This window comes from Eulemur rufifrons, chromosome 29 (assembly GCF_041146395.1).
Source record: "Eulemur rufifrons isolate Redbay chromosome 29, OSU_ERuf_1, whole genome shotgun sequence".
Lineage (NCBI taxonomy): Eukaryota > Metazoa > Chordata > Mammalia > Primates > Lemuridae > Eulemur > Eulemur rufifrons.
Window position 1 is genome coordinate 13,290,998 of NC_091011.1, and position 20,282 is coordinate 13,311,279.

The following is a 20,282-nucleotide window of genomic DNA, read 5'->3' on the forward strand; positions in this document are numbered from 1 at the left end:
GGAAAAGAAAGGCAGGTGCATAGCAGTCAATGACTCTTGGTTTCATTCTGAGTAATTTATGAGGCCCTTGTCAAGGAAGACGATGGCCCGAGTATCATAGGAAGAGGTCAGTGTTGCAAAGGATCAGTGTTTGCATGGAAGATCTGTAATGGGAATACAGTTGTTATTTGACAGAAAAACACAAGTTTATGGTGTAGATTTGAAGATTAGATTAAAAATATAAAAAGGCATTTCTTTCTCCTGGGCAATTCCTGCCTAGGACTCCAGAGCCAATAATATATAGGAAAAAAAACAAAAATGAGCTGCTTTTAGGCAGGAGAGCTTTGTAAGGCCAAGCTACTTCAGAGCCAGCTTCTCCCTGACCAGACAGCTTCTCCCTGACCAGGCAGGATTTGAGTTGTAGTAGTTGCTAATATGCTGCCGAATGAACTATGTGATGCATTCATGTTATAGGAGAGGCTGTTACATTTGCTAGATGGACCATACTAGCATTTTTCTTTTTGTCTATAAATCATAGACCAGACTAGAGAGACTCAGTAGAGTTAATGAAATTGCAAGGCACTTATAAAATAGCCTAGATTATGTCTTTTGGTGGTTGTCTTCACCAACTCTTCTGGAGGACTTTTGTAGAATTGAACTAGACAATGAGAATAGAATGAAGGAATTCTTATTTGAATGTCTTGGCAGAACTATATCTATTATTATTCCTCTGAACGTAAAGCTTTTCTGCCAAGAAATGTGCATGTCCACTTGTGTCAACAAGATGTAAATTAAAGAATAAAGAAAAGTGCAAAAAAAATACAGATGTTCACAACTAAACCAAAGGTGCCGTATTTTGGAGTATCAGAGTCATTATTCATACTCGCGATTTGGTTGAATGTATCCCTGGGGGGTTAGGTTGAGATTGCCAGCCCCACTGATATTTGAATTAGAGACTTTCCCAAACGAAGTCTTGTTCAAACCTCCTCTAAGAAGGTCTGCCTGGTCATACTCTGGCATTCAACACCTGGAGAAGAGTCCTTCCCTCTCTATCGCCTTCTCCCAACATTTACTCCACTGTTCACCCTGTGCCAACCCTGTAGCCTCTGCTTACCTTCTCTGGTAGTTCTCCATCTGGAAAAATCAGTCATGAGGGCCTTGAGGGCAGCAGCCATTCTGTTTTTAATCCCTTAGAGGGTCAGGGTTCCTGCTGGGACTCACCGAGTCCTTGACATGGATGTGTTCCTATGAATGTGGAGAAGGGCTGACCTGGACCTGTTTGTATTGTTTGTGTTGACTCGGCCCGTCCTAAACCCCATGGACCCCAGGATCCCCACAAGATGCAGAGTCACTCGCCTTGGAACCCTGCTCTGTTTGCTTTTGCCTCTGGTCGGAAGATTCCCAATTCGATGGGAATAGGAAGTCTCAAAACTTTGTTTTTGGATGTGCCTTCCCCATCCCTGTTAACAAATGTAAATGCCAGTCTGGGTCATATAATTGCCAGTTGTGGATCATAGGGAACTGATTTGATTCTTGACTTACTACCTTTGTTACTTTCACTAAGCTTATTTCCTTCATCTGTACAGTGGGGTGATATTAGTACCTACCTCATAGGTACTTTAACGTTTAGAAGTGTTAATACGAAGTACTTTGGAAATGATAGTTGCCTTTTTTTGGTATGTATTTTCCAAATATGTTTTATGGTTTTACTAATGGGTGTTCTGAGCATGTCCTGAGATAAGGTTGGACGGGGCAGCACACTTTTTCTGCAAAAAGCTGGTTAGTAAATATTTTTGGAATTGTGTGCGCCATTTGGTGTCTGTCACTACTCAACTCTGCTGTTGTAGCTCAAATCAGCTGTAGTCAATATGAAAATGAATGAGCCTGGCTGTTTGAATAAAACTGTTTTATGGACACTGAAATTTGAATTTCATTTCATTTTTGTGCATCATGAAATAGTCTTCCTCTTTTGATTATTTTTCAGCCATTAACAAATGTAAAATCCATTCTTAGCTCACAGGTGGTACAAAAACAGGCAATGGGTATAGGTCAACAACCACACCAAGAGAATGTGCTTAATTTTTTTTAAGTAAATATTGTTTATGGAGAAATGTAAAATGAATTTCCCAGGAAAATTCAAGCATCTCAAGTCATTGTAGAAAACAAGTGGAAAAGAGATTGATATTTTCAACAGAAATTTGAAGAACGAGGCATACTTGTCTGGAAAATGTTGATTTTGAGCCTGACCCAAGATACATCAGAGAAGTGGGTGAAAGAGATGACCGATTGTAATTATAGGTTATTAACTTGGATTTTTTCTGGTTGTGAAATGGTGATTATTCTCCCCCCAGCTGTCTAGCCCAGTGACTTGTGAAGGCATATACTGGTTTGTTCCCTTAGAGGGAATATCCCATTTTTTCCTAGGACATATATGAGAAATTGGGTGGAGCAGATTGGTGATGACCCATTTTATATAAGGAGAAGCAACAGTCCAAAGAAATTCTATGACTTGCCTAAGTTTAAACCCTTTTAGCAGTACAAGTTGAGCATCCTTAATCTGAAAATACAGAATCTGAAATGCTCCAAAATCCAAAACTTTTTGAGTGCCAATATGACACCATCAGTGGAAAATTCTATACCTGACCGTATGTAATGGGACGCAGTCAAAACTTTGTTTCATGCACAAAATTATTAAAAATATTGTGTAAAATTGCCCTAAGTTTATATGTATAAGGTGTATATGAAACTTAAATGAATTTTGTGTTTAGACTTGGGTCCCAGCCCTAAGATATCTTATTAGGTCTATGCCAATATTCCAAAATCTGAAAATATTCGAAATCCAAAAGTTTCTGGTCTCAAACATTTTGGTTAAAGGATACTCAACCTGTAGCAGCGGACCTGGAAACCCAAGGCCTGGCCCGGGTCACTTATCTTACCACCTTGCTTTGTATCATTATCCCACAGATAATGAGATTAGTGATTGTACCTTGCATTCATAAATGCCAGTTTATAAAGATCCTTTTCATATGCTATTATATTTAACCCTCAGAAAACCTTATGAAGTAAGAGGGGCAAGTTTTATTATCTGCCTTTTATAGAGGAGGCAACTGACAATCTGATATGTTTTAAGGTGCCCTGGGTCACGCACCGATTAAGTGCTAGAAGCAAGTCTGGGAGCTAGGTTTTCTAACTCCTTTTATTATACCATGCTGCCTTATTATACTACATGGCAGTTGATGCCATTAATACCCAAGCATTAAAAAATAAATTGAAAAAGAAATAACATCCTGCCATGGTTCCAGCCCTTGGCAGTGATTTTTAAGTGGAGGTTTGTGTTATGAGAATTTTTGCTTTCAAAATGCTGCATATGCCTCCTGTAAAAGGTTGAATGAAATGATTTTATTTTTGGTAAGTGGCCCATGCAAGTTTATTATTTATTTATTTAGGTCCTTTTTGCTCCAGCTCCTTTGGCTACATGAAGCACTGCTGTATTTTTATTGCATACCCCATCATTAAAAGAAATTGAAAAGACGCTTGTTAGTTTTAATATTGCATGGATAGAAATATATGTGGCACTTTTAGGAACAGTTACAATTCCTAATAGTGCATTTTAAGTAGTAGTCTGGTTTTGTTTTTGATTAAAAAAAAAAGACAAAACTTTCTTAAATTTGCTATAATTCGATAATCATCTTTTAGGTGGGGAGGGAGAGTGTCTCTGCGTTGTATGATTCTGACTTTATTGAGGCATTCAACATTCCTTTCCAGCCTGTGGGAGGGGATTATACTCTTGGGCAGCACGAAGGGCCTTTCATTTGTTGGTAAATAATCCAAGCAAAGCTGCTTCCCAGTGCAAGTTTTTCCCCTTTCTCTATAAACCATATGCTTCTTTAACTTTTGGACATATGCCCCTTTCAATAAACTATGTGCAACATTAACTGTTGGAGCTATTGTTAAATGAAACACAAACCGAATACTCAGACTGCTTCTTGCACCTCAGCCTGCATGCAGCACAATCCCCCAGAAGACAGTGTTAAATATGCTTTTGCAAAATAGCTATTTAGAACCTGGAAACTCTATGGAAAGATAATAGGTTGCAGTAGGGAGGCATATAGGGGAGGGGTGGGGAGAAATAGGGTGACAAGAAAATAACTCAGCTGGAGCATGAGAAGTGTCATTTGCACTGCAAGATGCTAACTGTGCTCAAGACCCAGACTTGGCAATAACAACAACACAAGTAGAATAAGAAATTCAGAGAAGTTTCTCAGCCACATTTCATGACTCTAGCTTTTTCATTTTCTAGCTAGTTTACAATTAAGTTCCTTTGATTAAAGTCTGAAGCATCCTTTCCTAATAGCTTATAGAGGAAGATGTAGAATAATTTTAACAATGAAAATAATCTTCATGTATACAGATAGAAAAATGACAAGCAAATCAAGGCCCTACAGGCTTTCAGTGACTCCTTGCAGAAGATACTTTGCAGGGGTAATAGTAATTTATAATACACAAGGAAGTCATGCCGAGGTGGTCAGTTACCTGAAGGATGATTTTAAGCAGGTTGCTTAAGCCTTGTTAAGCCTTGCAATGTTTATCTGAATAACTGAGTGATGATACTGCATACCTGGCAGCCTGGGAGGGTTCAGGGGAATGAATGTATACGGAGCGTTTAGCACTAGCCTGGCATTTAGTAAGTGCTCCATAAATGTGTGGGGCAGACATTAGAGTTAGTAATGCATTTTCCCTTTCAGACCTTTTGGGGCAGTCTGGGAAAAGCTGGGTTAGCAAGTTTTGAGGGGGGACCGGAGGGCATTTTTGGTACATTTTTGGCATTTTGGAAGATGATTGTGTATGGATATGAAATAATTAAAATGATCATATAATTTTACATAAGCTAATTCATCAAAATGTCATAAAACCCTATACTAATATAAGGTGTTATTAATATGTGTAAGACCAGTCTACAGTGTCTTGACTATATCCTATAGTTTCAAGAGGTGGAATATATAGTTTAAAGCAAGGTTTTAAGGAGATAAACTTCTGGGATAATTTTTCAATTTGTGTGTACATAATTTGGACTTCTTTACAGAATTATAGTAAAGGTAATATTTCTAATATAATTAAAAATAAAAGTAAACAAATCAGCCTTTTCTAGATTCTAAAATAATTGGGAAAAACAGAAACTATCCACAGAAATAAAAATAGAAATAAAAATCCACAGAAATATTTCAGACTATGTAGCTATATTTTTGTGAATTTTTTTTTTAATTTAGGAATTTTGTATAGAAATAATTATATATTTCTCTTCTTCCCACCTTTCCTTTCTCCAAAATTAGGTCTTTGAAAAACTTAGGGACATGGTGCCTAGTGGGTGAGTAGCCTCTGGATTTTAGTCCAGGCACTACTACTTTGTTTTCTTGGACAAATATTTCTTAATTTTTTGATTCTATATAATTAGGATAATAATCACATTGACTCCATAGAATTGTTATGTAAGGTGCTTATAAAAGTATCTGGAACTCAGTAAAGTTCTATATGATGAGTACCTGCACTTACTTTCCTATGTTCATTGAAAAGCACTATATTTATGGCATAATATTCCATCATACTATAAGATAATGGACATCTGTTTTAACTTATTTTCCTTATTGTAAATAAGACTGTGACAAACATCTTTGAATATAAATCATTGTCTTTGCAATTTTTTTCTTTAAGATACATCCTAGAAGTATAAGCACTTGATACATCTGGGTCAATTATGGAACCATATATACGTTTAATAGAGTGTGAAAGTTACCGTCTCCCTATATCCTCACTAACACTCAATGCTATTGCTTTAACAATTTTATTGTAAGGTTCCTACTTGTTTCCTGGGTGTATGTTTCTTGAGGGGAGGCTGGCAAACTGTAGGGAGCCTCCAATGGGGCTAAAGCCAGCCTGCTGCCTGGTTTTTTGTTTCTCTAATTTAAATTTTTTATTTGTTTTTAAAAATTTTATTGTGTATGTTTAAGTGATGAAACATGATGTTATGGGATACAGTATAGATGGCGAAAAGGTTACTGTAGTGGGGCAAATTAATAAATCCATCATCTCACATATCTGCTACTTTGTATCAGCTACCTGGTTTTGTGTAGCCTAGAGCTAAGACTGGTTCTTACATTTTTAAATGTGTGACATGTGAAAATTATATGCCATTCAAATTTCAGTGTCTATAAGTAAAGTTTTATTGGAACACAGCCATCCTCATTGGCTTACATATTATCTGTGGCTACCTTCACTCCAAAATAGCAGAGCTGAGTGGTTGTCAGGTTTACAGACCTATGCTTTAGGATGTTGACCAAAATTTAAATTCAAATTTATTTTATATTTGCTACCACTGAGTAGGGAGATCTGATAGCCATATATTTAAACATGGCTTTAGAGTCAGACCACCTGGGCCCCCAAACCAGCTGTGTGACTTACCTTTCCCAGGCCATAGTTTTCTCACCGGGCTAATGAGGATAATGGCAGTGCCTTCCTGATCCAGGTGTACTCAAGATTAGGAGACATGTGAAGCACTTCCTACCTGATAGTAAGCAAATGTTAGCTGTCGTTAATTGGGACATTGTAAACATTTTATTTGGCAGGCTTTTGAATAAAGATATTTGCAGAAAGAATGAGTGGACTAAAGTTATTTGTATTTTTAGAAGGTAGATGAACTTGGTCTCTTGTTTCTTCAGTTGCTTTTATTGGTATTTCTTTAAAATAAAAATACATGGAACATTAAGTTCTCCTGAATGTGCCTGGAGAGCTGAAACGAAGCCAAAAGAAAGGTCTGGTTTGTGTCCTGCTTCCCAATGTCCCTGTTGGGACAGGTTGGTGCTGCTTCTGCTCCAGGTCTGGCCTGCCCAGTTGGCCTGGGGCTGTGGCCTGAAGAGACGGAGCAGCTGCGGTACCAAAGCATCCTGTCCGGGCTGTGACCATGAAGATGTGCTTTGGGAGAGATTAGGTTTTATGGCCCTTCCCTCTTCTCATAATATCTGAGCCATTATCTGGGAGTTTTATAAAGTTGCAGACTTTTGTAGCTAACTAACTAGGAGCAGGCTGCCTAGGTAAAATTGTGAAGAATCAAAATGTGGTATTTTCTTGGGTTTCTCAAATGCACATTTCATAGCTTCAGGTCAGAGTGGGCCGTAGCTAGAGGGGGTTTCTGTTGCAGAAACCTGCTGCAGGCAGGACTTGGCCTTTGCCCAGAGGCTGAGTCAGTCTAGGTGAGCCCTCCTCACCATCCTGCATAGGGGCCATGCGGCCTCTAGCTCATTTTGGTACCATCATGGTATTGTCTTGATATATATATGTTTTTTATTTCAGCTTACTATGGGGGTACAAAAGTTCAGGTTATATATATTGCCCATGCCCCCACATCCCCCCCGCCCCGAGTCTGAGCTTCAAGCGTGTCCATTCCCCAGACAGTGCACATCGCACTCATCATGTAGATATACACCCATCCCCTCCACCCCCCACTCCCATCCCCCCCCCCGTCAGAACTTCAAGTGTGTCCATTCCCTAGACAGTGCACATCACGCTCATCATGTAGGTGTGCACCCATCCCCTCCCCCCACCCCCACCTCTGTCCGATACCCAATTGGTTATCTTGATATTTAAGTGTGCTCTCCAGCAGTGTCTGATTTCTACACAGTCTGTAAGATTTTGTTAAAAACATAATACCACCACATGCGCAGGCCCTCTCATTACATGATCTTCTAAAAACAAAAATATGCAACATAAACACTCCAGATGAAACCCATTAAGTTTGTGTTCACTTCTGCAGTTTAAAAAAAATGGTAGAAAGGTTAGGAAATGGGACTTTGCTGGAGAGGGGGGAGGGGCGCAGACCTGGGAATCACCATTGGAAAGCGCTGCCAGAGGAAGAGGCTGCTACACACAGAAGTTTATTCCTTCGTGCCTTTAAAGGAAAACCAGCCTCTAAGTCCTGCGGCCACACAGCGGCTGGGCTAGATCTCAGGAGTGATAGGATCTTTCCCATTCGAGGATGCAGCCAGGCGGCAGCAACCTGGACACTCTGGCCTTGTGAACAGGCGTTTCATTGTTTCTGTTAAACTGCTGGCTGTGGATCTCATTATGGAATCTTAACTGCTCAGGTCTGTATGTACAAAGTAAGAGAGACTCTTCGTTCTTTCCTTATAATAGACTAAAACTGAATTCTTAAAGCACTCTCTAATACCTAGATGTTCCCAAGACTGTTACTCTCGGATAGGCATAAATGCGCTATTAAGCAGAAGGCAAAATTTTTGACCCTCCTGGGAATTTATTGTAGTGCGTTTGATGTCACTAATTAACTCACTCTGTGTAAGCAGCAACTAGCAACTAATAACAGGCTAATAGAAGAAGCTTCCTGACGTTTTAGATTCTTAATTCAAGAAAGGGTCTTGGCAAGCTCATGGAAAGTAAGGAGATCTCCTCCTCTCTTTTAAAGGAGAGCCTTCAGGGGGCCCTCAAGGTACTGTTTTGTTTGTAGATTCCTGTTCCCAGGTGCGTGCAGGGTTTGGCCAGTGCTTTCTATCAGGAACTTTGTGAAAGTGAGTTAGTACCCTTGATTTGTGGTTGGACTTAATTCATGCTCAGAGTCACGTTCATCCAGGTGGCAGCAATCTTTGCTGTCCTTGTATTCCATGGTTCAGAAGCATCCTCCCAGGGGCAGGGATGGGGTTGTAGACCTCTTGTTTGTGGGAGTTCAGGGGTACAAGAAAAATGAATGGAAACCCTATAGGCCAGAGCATGCTTGGTGAGGCCTCAGACAAGCTGATAGTGTTATCTGCTCATCATTGTTATTATCTTTTAAAAAAGGCAGGAGGCAGCTTGCTCTGCGTGCCATCAAAGCTCTCTGCTGCAGTGGGGGGAACAGCCATTTCAGGTTTTGCATTTTAATTTATCTAAATTCTCATCTTGCTCTCTTTGCCTACTCCCTTCTGTCCCAGGGACCTCTTTTGAAGTTGAACTGAGCTCTGTAAGCTGAGCAGTAGGGAGTGAGGTGAGAATTTAGCCTTGGTTTGAGGACTAACCTGCTGCTCTTTGTAGCAAGTAGTTTCCAGTGGAGGGCCAGTGGGATGTTGGTCAGTCCACACTACGTTTTAGGCTTTGGCAAAAAGCACAGTAGAAATGTTAAAACAATTAGGATACTCATACGACTGATGGAGGGCAATTTCTACTTTCTCTGCTTTCACCCTGGGACCTCCTGGTTGATGAAAGTAAGAAGCCAGAAGAAAGAGAGAGCTACCCCATAATCTTTGAGGGAGGGTTGTCACTTGAATTTCTCCAAGGCTTCAAATCCTGCTGCAGCCCTCTCATGTTGCAGGCCTGGCAGTGTGGTTTAGAGGTTGCAAACAAAGCGGAGTGCTGTCTCCTGATCCATCCGGGCCCCTCCCTCTGTCATCCGTCATTGTCAATGGGAGATGTATGTGTAGCGCACAAGGGCAATGTCTGACCCCGAGGGTATTGGAAATGTTCTTAGAGAAGGCATTGTTTGCTCACGCCCTTTGGAAGCCAAGCTCTAGACATTCTAGGGAGCAGCCTCTGGCTTAGCCAGAACTGCAGCCTAGCTGGAAAGAGGGAAGATTCTGCTTTTAAAAACTACAGGAACTTTATTCGCCTTCCTAATGTAATTCTACAACACTTAATGCATGTATTCAGCCTCTTCTCTTTTTCATTTCTGATCTCTGGTCAAAGTCATGCAGAGAATTCTGAAACTGGGAAGTGAGGACTTGGGTTCCATTGGTTTTTATTTGAAGAGCGTCAAAATATAAATAACCCAATAAATAAAAGCTGACAAGATGCAAGAAATGCATAATAGGAAAAAAATGAAATAATGCCCTTTGCAAACACAGCCAGGCGATTTCCTGGGAGAAAACGATGCTCTGTGTCTTGTTCAGGACAGGAGGGCAGGGCCCCATGCTTCTGGAAGCACATTAAAAACTCCGGAAACATTCAAGCCACTGGGTGAGCCTCACGGTGCTGTGAAAAGGGTTCGCAGTGCTGAGTAAGGCCTGCATGTATCTTCGCCCCTAGGTGGGAGGAGGGGCCCATGTCCCCCCAGCGATTTGTCATTTGGGCCCCACTTGGTGTTTCCCAGGAGTAGGAGTATTTATGTTAACAAAAACTTAACGGGATAGTATCTGAGCTTTGAAAATTTCTGTGCATAAATATGAAATTACTTTTTTTTCCCTTTTAGAGGTGGTGGTGGGGGAGGTTGGGACACACATCCAGATATCATTCCCAAAACCTACCTAGGAATAGACCTCCTGTCCTGTTCACAGGGCTGGGTGGATTCGGTAAGGCCTAGCTGGAATTTTCTTTGCATCACGTACTCACCTGGGACACACGCCTGTTTCTGATCTGGCAGCTGGGCCCAATACCTTCCTACCTACCACCATTGCCGGGCTGTTGTGAGGGTCAAATGAGGGGATATAAATGGTGTCAGTAAAGGGCTAATTCTTAAGGACAAGGACAATGTTTGCCGGTGAAGGGCCGGGGCTAGTGAGCTACATATTTAGTGAGCCTCCGTCCTGTGTTTTAATTGATTTGAAGATGACTTTATTGTATCATTCAATATAGAAATTAGGAGGTTTTGCAAACTCAGACCTTAAATACGGAAACGTGAATTTCTTGTTAGAATCCCATTGGGCTAGAAATCTGAGTATCCAGCCTTCTTTTCTCCCCCTTAACGTCTTGTTGCCCCCTCCCGCCCCCCCATCCGCCCTTCATTTTGGCTCACTGCAACCTGAGTGCCACTTTTCTGGGAAAGCCTGATATTCTGACTTCAGTTTTGTAATTTAATGATGGAGAGTTTCCTTAGTAAACCAAATTTAGAGTCCTAGAATGCTTATCTTATATCCAGACCTTGAACATAAAAGGCATTTTATACCCGCAATTGTTCATTTAATGAGCAATTGCAGAGTGCAGGCCGGTTAAGGGATTGAGCTATATGCACTATTATTGCAAGAAGTATTCCGAAATACCAGAAATAGGACGTAAGCTCTGATCAGGGAGACTGCGAGCACAATTACCTTCTTTTCAAATCCTTCTGTGACACTGCGGGAGGAAAAAGGACTTTGAAACTTGAAAGGAAAGAGCTTGCTTTCAACCTCAAAAGCTAGGAGGAAAGGGCTCTGAAATTTGCTCAGAATTCCCAATTCACCATTAGCCTGTTTCTTCCTTTAGCCTCAAGGCATTCTCCGCTTTTTGAAAAGATGTTAAGAAATTCAGTCACAATAGAGAGCCTAGTTTTGAACATGTTTCACTCGGTCCATTGAGGTCTGGGCTGCAGCCTTTGTGTGGGGTGAATTGAGCTGAGCGGCTAGCTGGTTGGAGAGAGGTGAATGAGGAGTCAGTCGCAAATTCTGGCAAAGAAAAAAGCTCACCCCTTCCTTTATTTTACAATATGCATTCCTGTACAGTCCTGCTAGTGGCAATATGTGGAGCCGTGCCTGTTCTTAAGTCAATACAGAGCACTTGGTTTATAGCAACTCTTGTTAAGTTTGTCTTGTAATTGAAGCTGCTGTTGACCTTGCTTGGGGACCATTTGTAAAACCGTTTATTTAGCATAAACTGAAATAATAAACCCTCCTTCTCTCGGGCTGATTGTGATAGGGTGACATTAGTTTGATTTAATGATTAGCCGCCTGACCCTTCTGCTGGAGAGAGCGGCTTGAATAGGGAGAGTTCACTCGGAAGCACTCAGAAAGAATACTAATGAGCTTGTTAAATTTAGCATGGCTCCAACCACTTTTAATTCCTCTAATGGGAGCAGCACTGCCTGGGAGAGGGAGAGGGAGAGGGAGGCAGAGAGACACCGAGAAGGTTCCTAGAGGGTCTGCACAGCTAGAGGAGGCTCACCAGGAGAAGTTGGCAGAAAGTAGCCAGCAGAGCCTGGGGACTGTGTTGTAAGTATTGTGTGTTCTCGTACACTCTGTCTTCTCGGTCTTGGGGCAAGAGAGGAGTAATGGTATTAAAATGGGATTTAAGGGAACAGTGGAAAATTGATGCTAAGGGGGAAAAAGGGGGCAAACACGTGTGCTGTGAGCTCCTAATCACCTAATTTTGTTAGGTGACAGAAGGTGTCCCTAGTTAGTGATGCCTGGCAGAGTTCCGTTTTATGTTGGAAGAATCGTCTGAAACTTTTCTCTCAAGTCCTGGGCAAAAAAGAACCTGTTTCCTCGGTTAACAAGAGATTTTGTACCGGAGTTTGGGAGCAAGTGCACAAGGGTGCCTGTTCGAATCCTGCTTCAGGCAGCAACGTGTTTACTTTATTACAGATGTCCTAAGCACTGTTTGCAATGAAGCGACTTTTGATTTTTCTGAGTTTCTGGCACCAAGAGCGTCTGACTCAACTGCTGTTTGCTTTTGGATGAGTTTGGGAAATCAGGGACGGTTTCTAAAACGTGATGCGCTGGGCACTCTCCGTTTGGGGGCAGGAATTTGTTAACTTCCACTTGAGCATGGATATACAAAAAGGAGGAGGTACAAAGTGGGATTATGATGACAGTATTTAAAGTCATTTTTTCCTGAAAGTTTTTAGTGAATTGCGTGTTTCGGTTTGACCCCCGAGCTTGCAGCTGTTAGACATAGAGCAGCACGAACAGTTGCCTTGTGTTTGGCTGTTAAAGTCCATTGGCAGATGCTCTTGGAGCAGTGGGCTGTTTGCTTACATTTTTGCAGCAGACTTCTGCTTGTTGCCATGGTGGACAGTGTGTTTCTGTCAATAATTTGGCCTGGCGTAGCCTGTCTGCACTGACTCTCAAACTTTATTGAACAACTCGGCTCGACTGAACAAGATTAGACAGCTTTCGTCTTTTGGCTTGCTGAAGTGGTTGCTAAATTTATAAGAGCAGGCAGGAATATTGCTTGGAAAGTTTCCCTTTCACTCTGTACGGAGTGCTTGCAAGCCTCCTAGCTGTTTGTGTTCTGGAGCGTGGGTACTGTCAAGTTTTGATCTGAATGCCCATCAAAAGCGACTCAGTAAGTGAGGTAAAACATCAAGAAATATCTGCTGGAGTTTTGGAAGTGGGGGTGGGGGGAGGTGGTTGGGTAAAAATGTAGCAGCACCGACTATTGTATGAGTTAAGTCTCCTGTTGAAAGTTTCCACATTAAAAAAAAAATTCTTGCCTGCATTTAACTTTATTAAGGGAATAACTTAATTTTTTCTGTATTAAATATTTGAACTCTGGCTACTTCTTGTTATAACTTTAATAATCACACTTGTTGGGTAAACTCTCATTAAGAAAATCATTTAGCTAAAAAGCACCCCTGTTTCCACTCAACTCACATCTCTACTTCATTCTCTCAGGAGGCTGGGAGGGGTGGGAAGACCCTCTGGCCAGACCATGCTCATTATTCAATTATCCGTGAAGTTGGATTCAAATGCTCATCATAAAGACATAGTTTCTAAGACGCTGAGTTTATTATAGGGCTGCAGTTTTAAGAGAAGAAAAGTTAATTTCTTCTAGGAAGATTAAGTCAAGGAAATCCTGTTTCAAACCTGGAACAGATTAGCAGAGCTCGGTTATTCATCTTTCCCGGAGAATGCTAATTATGCGTCACACCCCTCTGAGTGAGGGTTTTCTGGCCTCTAAATGAAGGTCCCATTCTACAGAATTTGCACCTCAATGCTAGAAGTTCACTTTGGGTTGAAATTTGAAATAAAGTCTTTATACAGAGTGCAAATTAGTGGAAAATATGACTTTGGGCCATTTGTAGGTTATAGGAATTTTTATGAAACTGACCTAAGTTTTAGTGTTTTTGACTCCCTCTTGCTTTTACATAACTGCAAAATCCTTATTCTATAGCTTGCAGCTTTTCTGCTAATGAAGTACAAGGGTATACTAATGCCTAAAAGTATTAGAAGGGAAAATAAAAATTAAGGATTTTTTGGGGATTTGTTTTAAAATTACCAAAAGCATGGTTTGAATTGCTTTTGTAAAGATCAGTGTGAAAATGTGGGATTATACCATTTTTTGTTGTCATTATTTGATAGATTAAACTTGTAATTTACCTCTTAATTATGGGGTTTGGGGTAAGGATCTGCACAAAACAATACTAAAATAATATTTCACAGTTACCTTGCAGTAGTCAGCAAATTCACTGTAGAGACTGAAACATACCTCATTGTCTATTCTATTTTGCAAGTCATTTGCTAGGCCAAAACAATACATTGCTTATTTTTCAAGCCTTACACACAGGCAGAAAAAGACTCAAGTCGCTACTTGCTTTAGGTAGTTCAAATCCTTAGTCAATACAAGTAGTAGTTGTTATTTTTCGTTTGTATTTTTTTGCTTGTCTATGTTTATAACTCTACTTTCTTCTGAATGTGAACAGAGTTATGAAATGGCTAAAGCATAATTTTTCTGTTTTTTTTTTTTTTTTTGGTCCTTAGCTAGTCATATCTGCTTTATAGATTGCTTTGAAGATAAGTTTGTGTAGGGAATAAGATGTGTTCCAGTCTGTTCATCTAAAATTCACAACAGTATTATTTATGCCTAAATAGAGTTTTTGTTCTTTATTTTTTTAAGATAAGGAATAGGAAAGTTTTTAAATTAGATGTCTAAGTGGTGCCCGGACAGCTTTTTTCCATCAGCACTTATCTACCAGAGCACAGAGTGTTGATTAAACGTAGAACTTGTTTAGGAGTACGTAGTTTAGCGTGCGTGTATGATTCTAACAGATGAATCGGTCCATTTGCGGTGGGTTCAGATGGGCAGTGTGGTTTAATTTTATGCATCGGTTCTTTGATCTGTTATATAATAGAAAGGTCATTTAATCACATTTGCAGAGAACCCTAGTGGAGAGATGGAGAGTTCTTACAGATCCAAGGGGACTGAAGTATTAGAGAGCTAGAATATCAACTATATGGGGAATTTCATCGAGCTCTTTCTTACACATTTGAAGAAATGTATGGACCCCACCAGAGCATGGACAGGTATCAACATCCCTCATACCTTCCTTCAGAGCCATCTCGTACCTGGACTTTTAGTTTCACAGTTTTCTTCTTAGTTCTCAACTTTGCTGTATGGGCAGAAGAAGCTGAGAGTGTCTCCCAAGAGGCTGTAGGTTTTCATGATTGGCACCTTTATCCCTTGTGACCAATGGGTTTTCTGTTCCATTTCTGGCTCTGCTAAACCTCTTGGTGATTATAAATCTAATTTAAACCAAACCAGGAGAGCTCTTGGAATATTTTCTAATAGGTCATCCTGTGAGGAATAAAGGCCCAATCCCCCCTGCCCCCCCCCCCCCGGAGCCACCCAGAGCCTTATGGGGTAGCTGGACTTCTAGTTACCTCACAGGCCCAGCGTCCTCAGGTAGGCAGAGGGAAGCTGCACACTCAGTTCCACGTGGGACCTCAGAAATTGGCAAATCCATGAGGAAAAGCCTCACTGGCAGATTCCACCAGAAGCTGGCGATGCTAATTTGCAGATCCTGTTTAATGGGCCCATTTCCTGCTCCCTTTGTCCTTCCTTGTGTATTTATGTATTTTGGACCCTCATGCATAAGCAATTTTGTCTTGCAAATATCGCGCCACAGGTGTAGAGCTTTCACAGTTGCCATGAATGAGAAAGAGACTTGGGGGAGGGATAGAGGGAGACCTAATTGATTACTATTTTTTAATTGCTCCTTAAGTTGGCTTACGGAGTCTTTCATTTTCCTTCCTTCTTCAGAGGATGAAAGTCCTGGACAGACGTATCACAGAGAGAGAAGAAACGCCATCACTATGCAGCCACAGACTGTCCAGGGTCTCAGCAAAATCAGTGAGGAACCTTCAACATCGAGCGACGAGAGGGCCTCGTTGATCAAGAAGGAGATCCATGGATCCCTGCCGCACCTGGCCGAGCCCTCCGTGCCCTACCGCGGGACCGTGTTTGCCATGGACCCCAGGAATGGCTACATGGAGCCTCACTACCGTGAGTCCCTTCTGCCAGTTGGCACTTGTTCCAGGAGCCGCAGGGAAGGCTGTGTGTGTGAATGTGTGTGTGCGTGTGTGTGTGTGTGTGTGTGTTTGTGAGAGAGAGAGAGAGAGAGAGAGAGTAATAAGCCAGCTTTAGGAAGTATTTGGCTTGCATAATTTATAAAAATGTTTAATTTTCTTTCCACTTTTCTCACTTCTCCTACTTCCTGTTTATTTATTTTTTTCTTTTCTTTTTTTTTTTTTTTTTTTGGAGAGAGCCATTTTCTTATATCTCTAAACAACTTCAGGAAAGTGGTCCATTTGTGGCTACACCCCATGGACCACCTTTCCTGAGACCTAGAACCAGAGTTGCTCCATCCAAGTAGATGCTGCAAGAGAAAAATTGGTTGATGTTGGGAGGTTATTAAAGTGGGCTGCATCAGATAGAAGTCTTTAACAGCAGCTATTCCCATTTTTAATGATCTTTGATTTAATGATTTCAGCTATTTATTCCCATTTTTAATGGTTTGTTGAAACAAACCTCATTTAACAAATCAGTGCTGAAATCTTTAATCTGGAAGATTTTTCTGTATACTCTACTCTCCTTTCTAACTAGCATGCCAGAAACGTTGGAAGCTCCTTTTCAGCACTAGTAACATTTAAGAAATTAAGGAGGACTTTGAACACAAGTATATGATGGCTTTCTCCAAAGGCAGAATATAACGAAAAATGTATAAGGGTTGAGTTTACTTCGGGCCTGTTTCTAGTTAACAAATACAATTTGGTTGTGGAGTAATGAAGTTCACATTGAGGTGCCAAAGCTTGCAGCTCTTGATTGCAGATTTATCACCTTGCCAGGATACAGACTTGCCATTTAACCTTCCCGGCTCCAAGTCCAGATGATCCATTGAGCTCCAGAGAGGGAGACTGGTTTGTGTTTCCCTTTTTCCACATCATTCAAAAATTTTAGTGTTTTAAGGCAAAAGGTCATTAGCCAGATGACTGATTAGTGAGGACAGCTGATTAGTGCATGTTTTTTTGCTCAAGAAAGTGCCCAGGATAAAAGCTAATTTCATCCCTTCATTAGTTGGCTGGAAGCAAAGGGGAATGCTCACTCATCAGATCAAAGGGCCTCGCACAACCTTAAGTCTCAGTGACTCCTGCGCACCCCCCCCCAACCAGATTATATTGTTGGAAAAGATGGAAGATACATTATTTTTTGAAGTGGAGAGACTATTTTTAAAAAGTGATCAGAAGTGTGGAGGGAATGGCTTTATGGATTCTTCTAAAAAGGGCTACAACCTCTCTGTTTAAAAAGTGCTTATCAGTCCTATTGCTGCAGTGGTTGTTTCTATAGACACGGAAATAAGGAGAAAGGGGTACCGGGCACATTCCTTCCCTCCTTCAAGGTTTGTTTAGTTTTCTTTTACTCTTCTTTTCTTTTAGGAATGAAGGCTTAAAACAGTGTTGGCAGGAGATATATATATATATGTATGTCTCTGAGCACATCCCTAAGTTTTCTACATTGTATTTTTGTCTCTTTTAAATGCCCTCCATGCTGAAAATGTAAGGACTGCTGCACACTTCCTGTACCTATATTTATGAGCCCTGAAGTAGACTTACTTTAAAAAAAAATCCAGTCTAGATTCTTAGCCACAAGGTCCCTGCATTGTTTCTGTTCTTATGTGTGAACACAAACTTTTCCCGTCTCATATTTATGCTTTGTTTTCTTTTCCAGATGCCCACTAATTAGTGAGGTATTTAATTAGGACAGCTGATGAGTACTTCTTTTTCGGCTGATGATAGTGGGCAGATAACCGTTAACTTTCTCTCTGTGCCATTCAACTTGCAGCTTATTCTTGGTCCGTTTGTTTTAACGGTTTCCCCATTAAATCCTGGGCCATCATTTGAGGTCCTGGGCTCCCTCCACACCTGGGACCCTCACCCTCTCCCACTGGCATGTGTGTGACTCAACTCCTGGACCTCCAACTCAGTCTTAACTAACCCTGGGCCCTGGAGGGCTCCTAGGGGGATTTGGATTCATCATTGCCAATCTGTTTTGAGGGCACAGCACCCATAAGTTGGGGATTCTTTAGATTTTCCCACTATATTCTGCTAATCAGTGTTAAAATTATGTGATAACTTATAAACTGTATTAAATTGTCTGTAACCAAGTGGCAAATGTGATTTTGGCCTACCACGTTATTGTGCTTTCTAAAGTGGGCTTAAATAAATCATACTATTAAATATATAATATAGACAGGGAGTCTTGGGGATTGTACTGATTGGCTCAGGACTCAGGGGCTTTGGGTTCAAGTTCTAGCTTTGTCACTTAATAGCTATGTGACCTTGACCAAGTGTGCTGACCTCTCTAAGAATCATTTCCTCACCATTGAATGGGAGTGATAGTGTGACTGCCTGGTCCATGGTGTTCTTGGGAGAATTCAGTGAGACGATGCAAATAAGGTATTTAGTAAAATCTCTGGCACATAGTAAGTGCCTCAGAATCATTAATGTAGCTCTTCTCTTCCTCCTCCTCCTCCTCCTCCTCTTCTTTTGTTCCTTCTATTTCTTCATCAGCATCATCATCATCATCATCATGTGATTCATTCACTCTCCAAACCAAGTCACGTTTGTGAGTATTGCAGTTGGTTTGGTTTAGTGTAGACTGGTTTTTTTTTTCTGCCCAACCTGGTCACCTCCTCCCTGAGACAGTATCTTCTGTAAACACAGATTAGAAGTTGAGGGGACTGTAAACCTGAGGAAAAGGGTTGGTGTGCTTAGAACTCTGCACTGTGACGTTGAACATAATCCTTTTTCAGTGACCGTCAGTAGACTGACTATAATTTTTTTTTCTATTTTGTAAGTGAAGACATTGTAAAGCTTTTAAACGAGTTTGAGAAGTCTTAGCATTTGAAATTCCTGGCAGAAAGTGTTTTCTGTAACCAATGCAAACTTAGCACATGTGAGAAAAATAAAAGGTGCAATGTATTATTCACATTAAATAATTTAAAGATATCCTAAATTAAGCCTCAGGGTTGGATAGGATACAACTTGACTTTTTCTAGAACCCTATTGGATTATTTACTTTTCTACTTGTATCGTGAGTATTTTTAAGATACTTTAGTATAAAATCTATCCACTTCATATGGATGTAATTATCCAGGCAAAGCTAATGATTGATGTAAACTCAAGGTGATAAATTTCCTAAAATTTTTTTGTGCATGAGGAAATACCCCCCTTTTAAAGTAAGATGTACAGTTTTGTTTACCTTGGGGGTGTAGCATGTCTTGGTTCTGTGGCACCATCAGTAACACAAGTGCACAGCAGACCTCAGTAGCTCAAGGTTCGGAAACATCTTCTGAGGCCATCCCCTTTCTCTTGAGCTGTTTGCCAGCTTCATGGGGCCGTTGGAGAGAAGAGATGCCTATAGTCCAGCAGGCTGGCCGTGTGAACACTCACGGTAATTCCTTCGTTTTTCTGTGGTTGGAAAATGTAGACTTTCCAAGATGCCTAATTTGTGCTTCTATATATACTGACTTTGTATTTCTAAAGTGTGGGCAGGCTTCCTGTAAGACCGGAAAAGGGAAAACCGTTTTTTTTTTTTTGGTTTGTTTGTTTGTTTTCCCCTTTAGAAGGACATCTGTAAAATTTTTATTGCACAAGATTTTGTTATACTTGGGCATGCAATGTTGCATCTTCACAAATTGTAGTTAGGCAGCATTCAAAGTATTTTAGGTTTTGTGGGTTTGACTTAAAAATAAAAAGAAGAGAAAAAAGAAAACCCAGGGATAGCGGGCACTTCAAACATCCACAACATATGTTTGGAATAAAATCCTCCCAGGGGGCAGGGGGGGTATCCTCTCATGAGGGGTTGCGTGGATGGGCTGTATATCAGGGTGAGAGCGCAGACGTGCAGGCTGCATGGCTCAAACACGGCACGGTGCTGACAGGCTCTCAGCCACAGGACCGCTAGCTCTTTATAATTTGGGAGAGCGTGGGAGGGGCTGGATTTGGGGGCCTGATGTGCTGGTGCTGGAGTCAGGGGAAGAACCCTCATCTCCTGCCCGAGGGTTTCTCAGCAGTTTTCTTCTGCCTGTCCTCCGTCTGCAGCCAGACATTTCAAACCCTCATCACTCCCTGCTTTCATTTACTGCCATGCATTCATTTTTTGATAAACTTGCAAAGGCAGGTGACATAATAGTTAAAGCATTCCTGTACCCTGGCCGACACTTAACTTTTATTCTCTTCCCTTTTACAGAAAACATGTGTTTCATTGTCTTCCATCTTAATGTAAAGAGTCTAGTCGTCTAACTTCCTGCAGGGATCTTTGTGCGAAGTTTCTTGGATTCACTCGCCATATCATGTAGGGCT

General features: G+C 41.0%; 1 protein-coding gene across 1 annotated transcript in view; it reads left to right on the forward strand.

The window, feature by feature from the left end:
* The window catches only part of GLI3 (GLI family zinc finger 3), a 258,402-nt gene that overhangs the window by 68,340 nt on the left and 169,780 nt on the right, over positions 1 to 20,282 (forward strand). Inside the window, exon 3 of the mRNA XM_069461897.1 lies at positions 15,682 to 15,924. Coding sequence (XP_069317998.1) covers positions 15,682 to 15,924 — 243 coding nt within the window. The remainder of the gene's footprint in view (positions 1 to 15,681; positions 15,925 to 20,282) is intronic.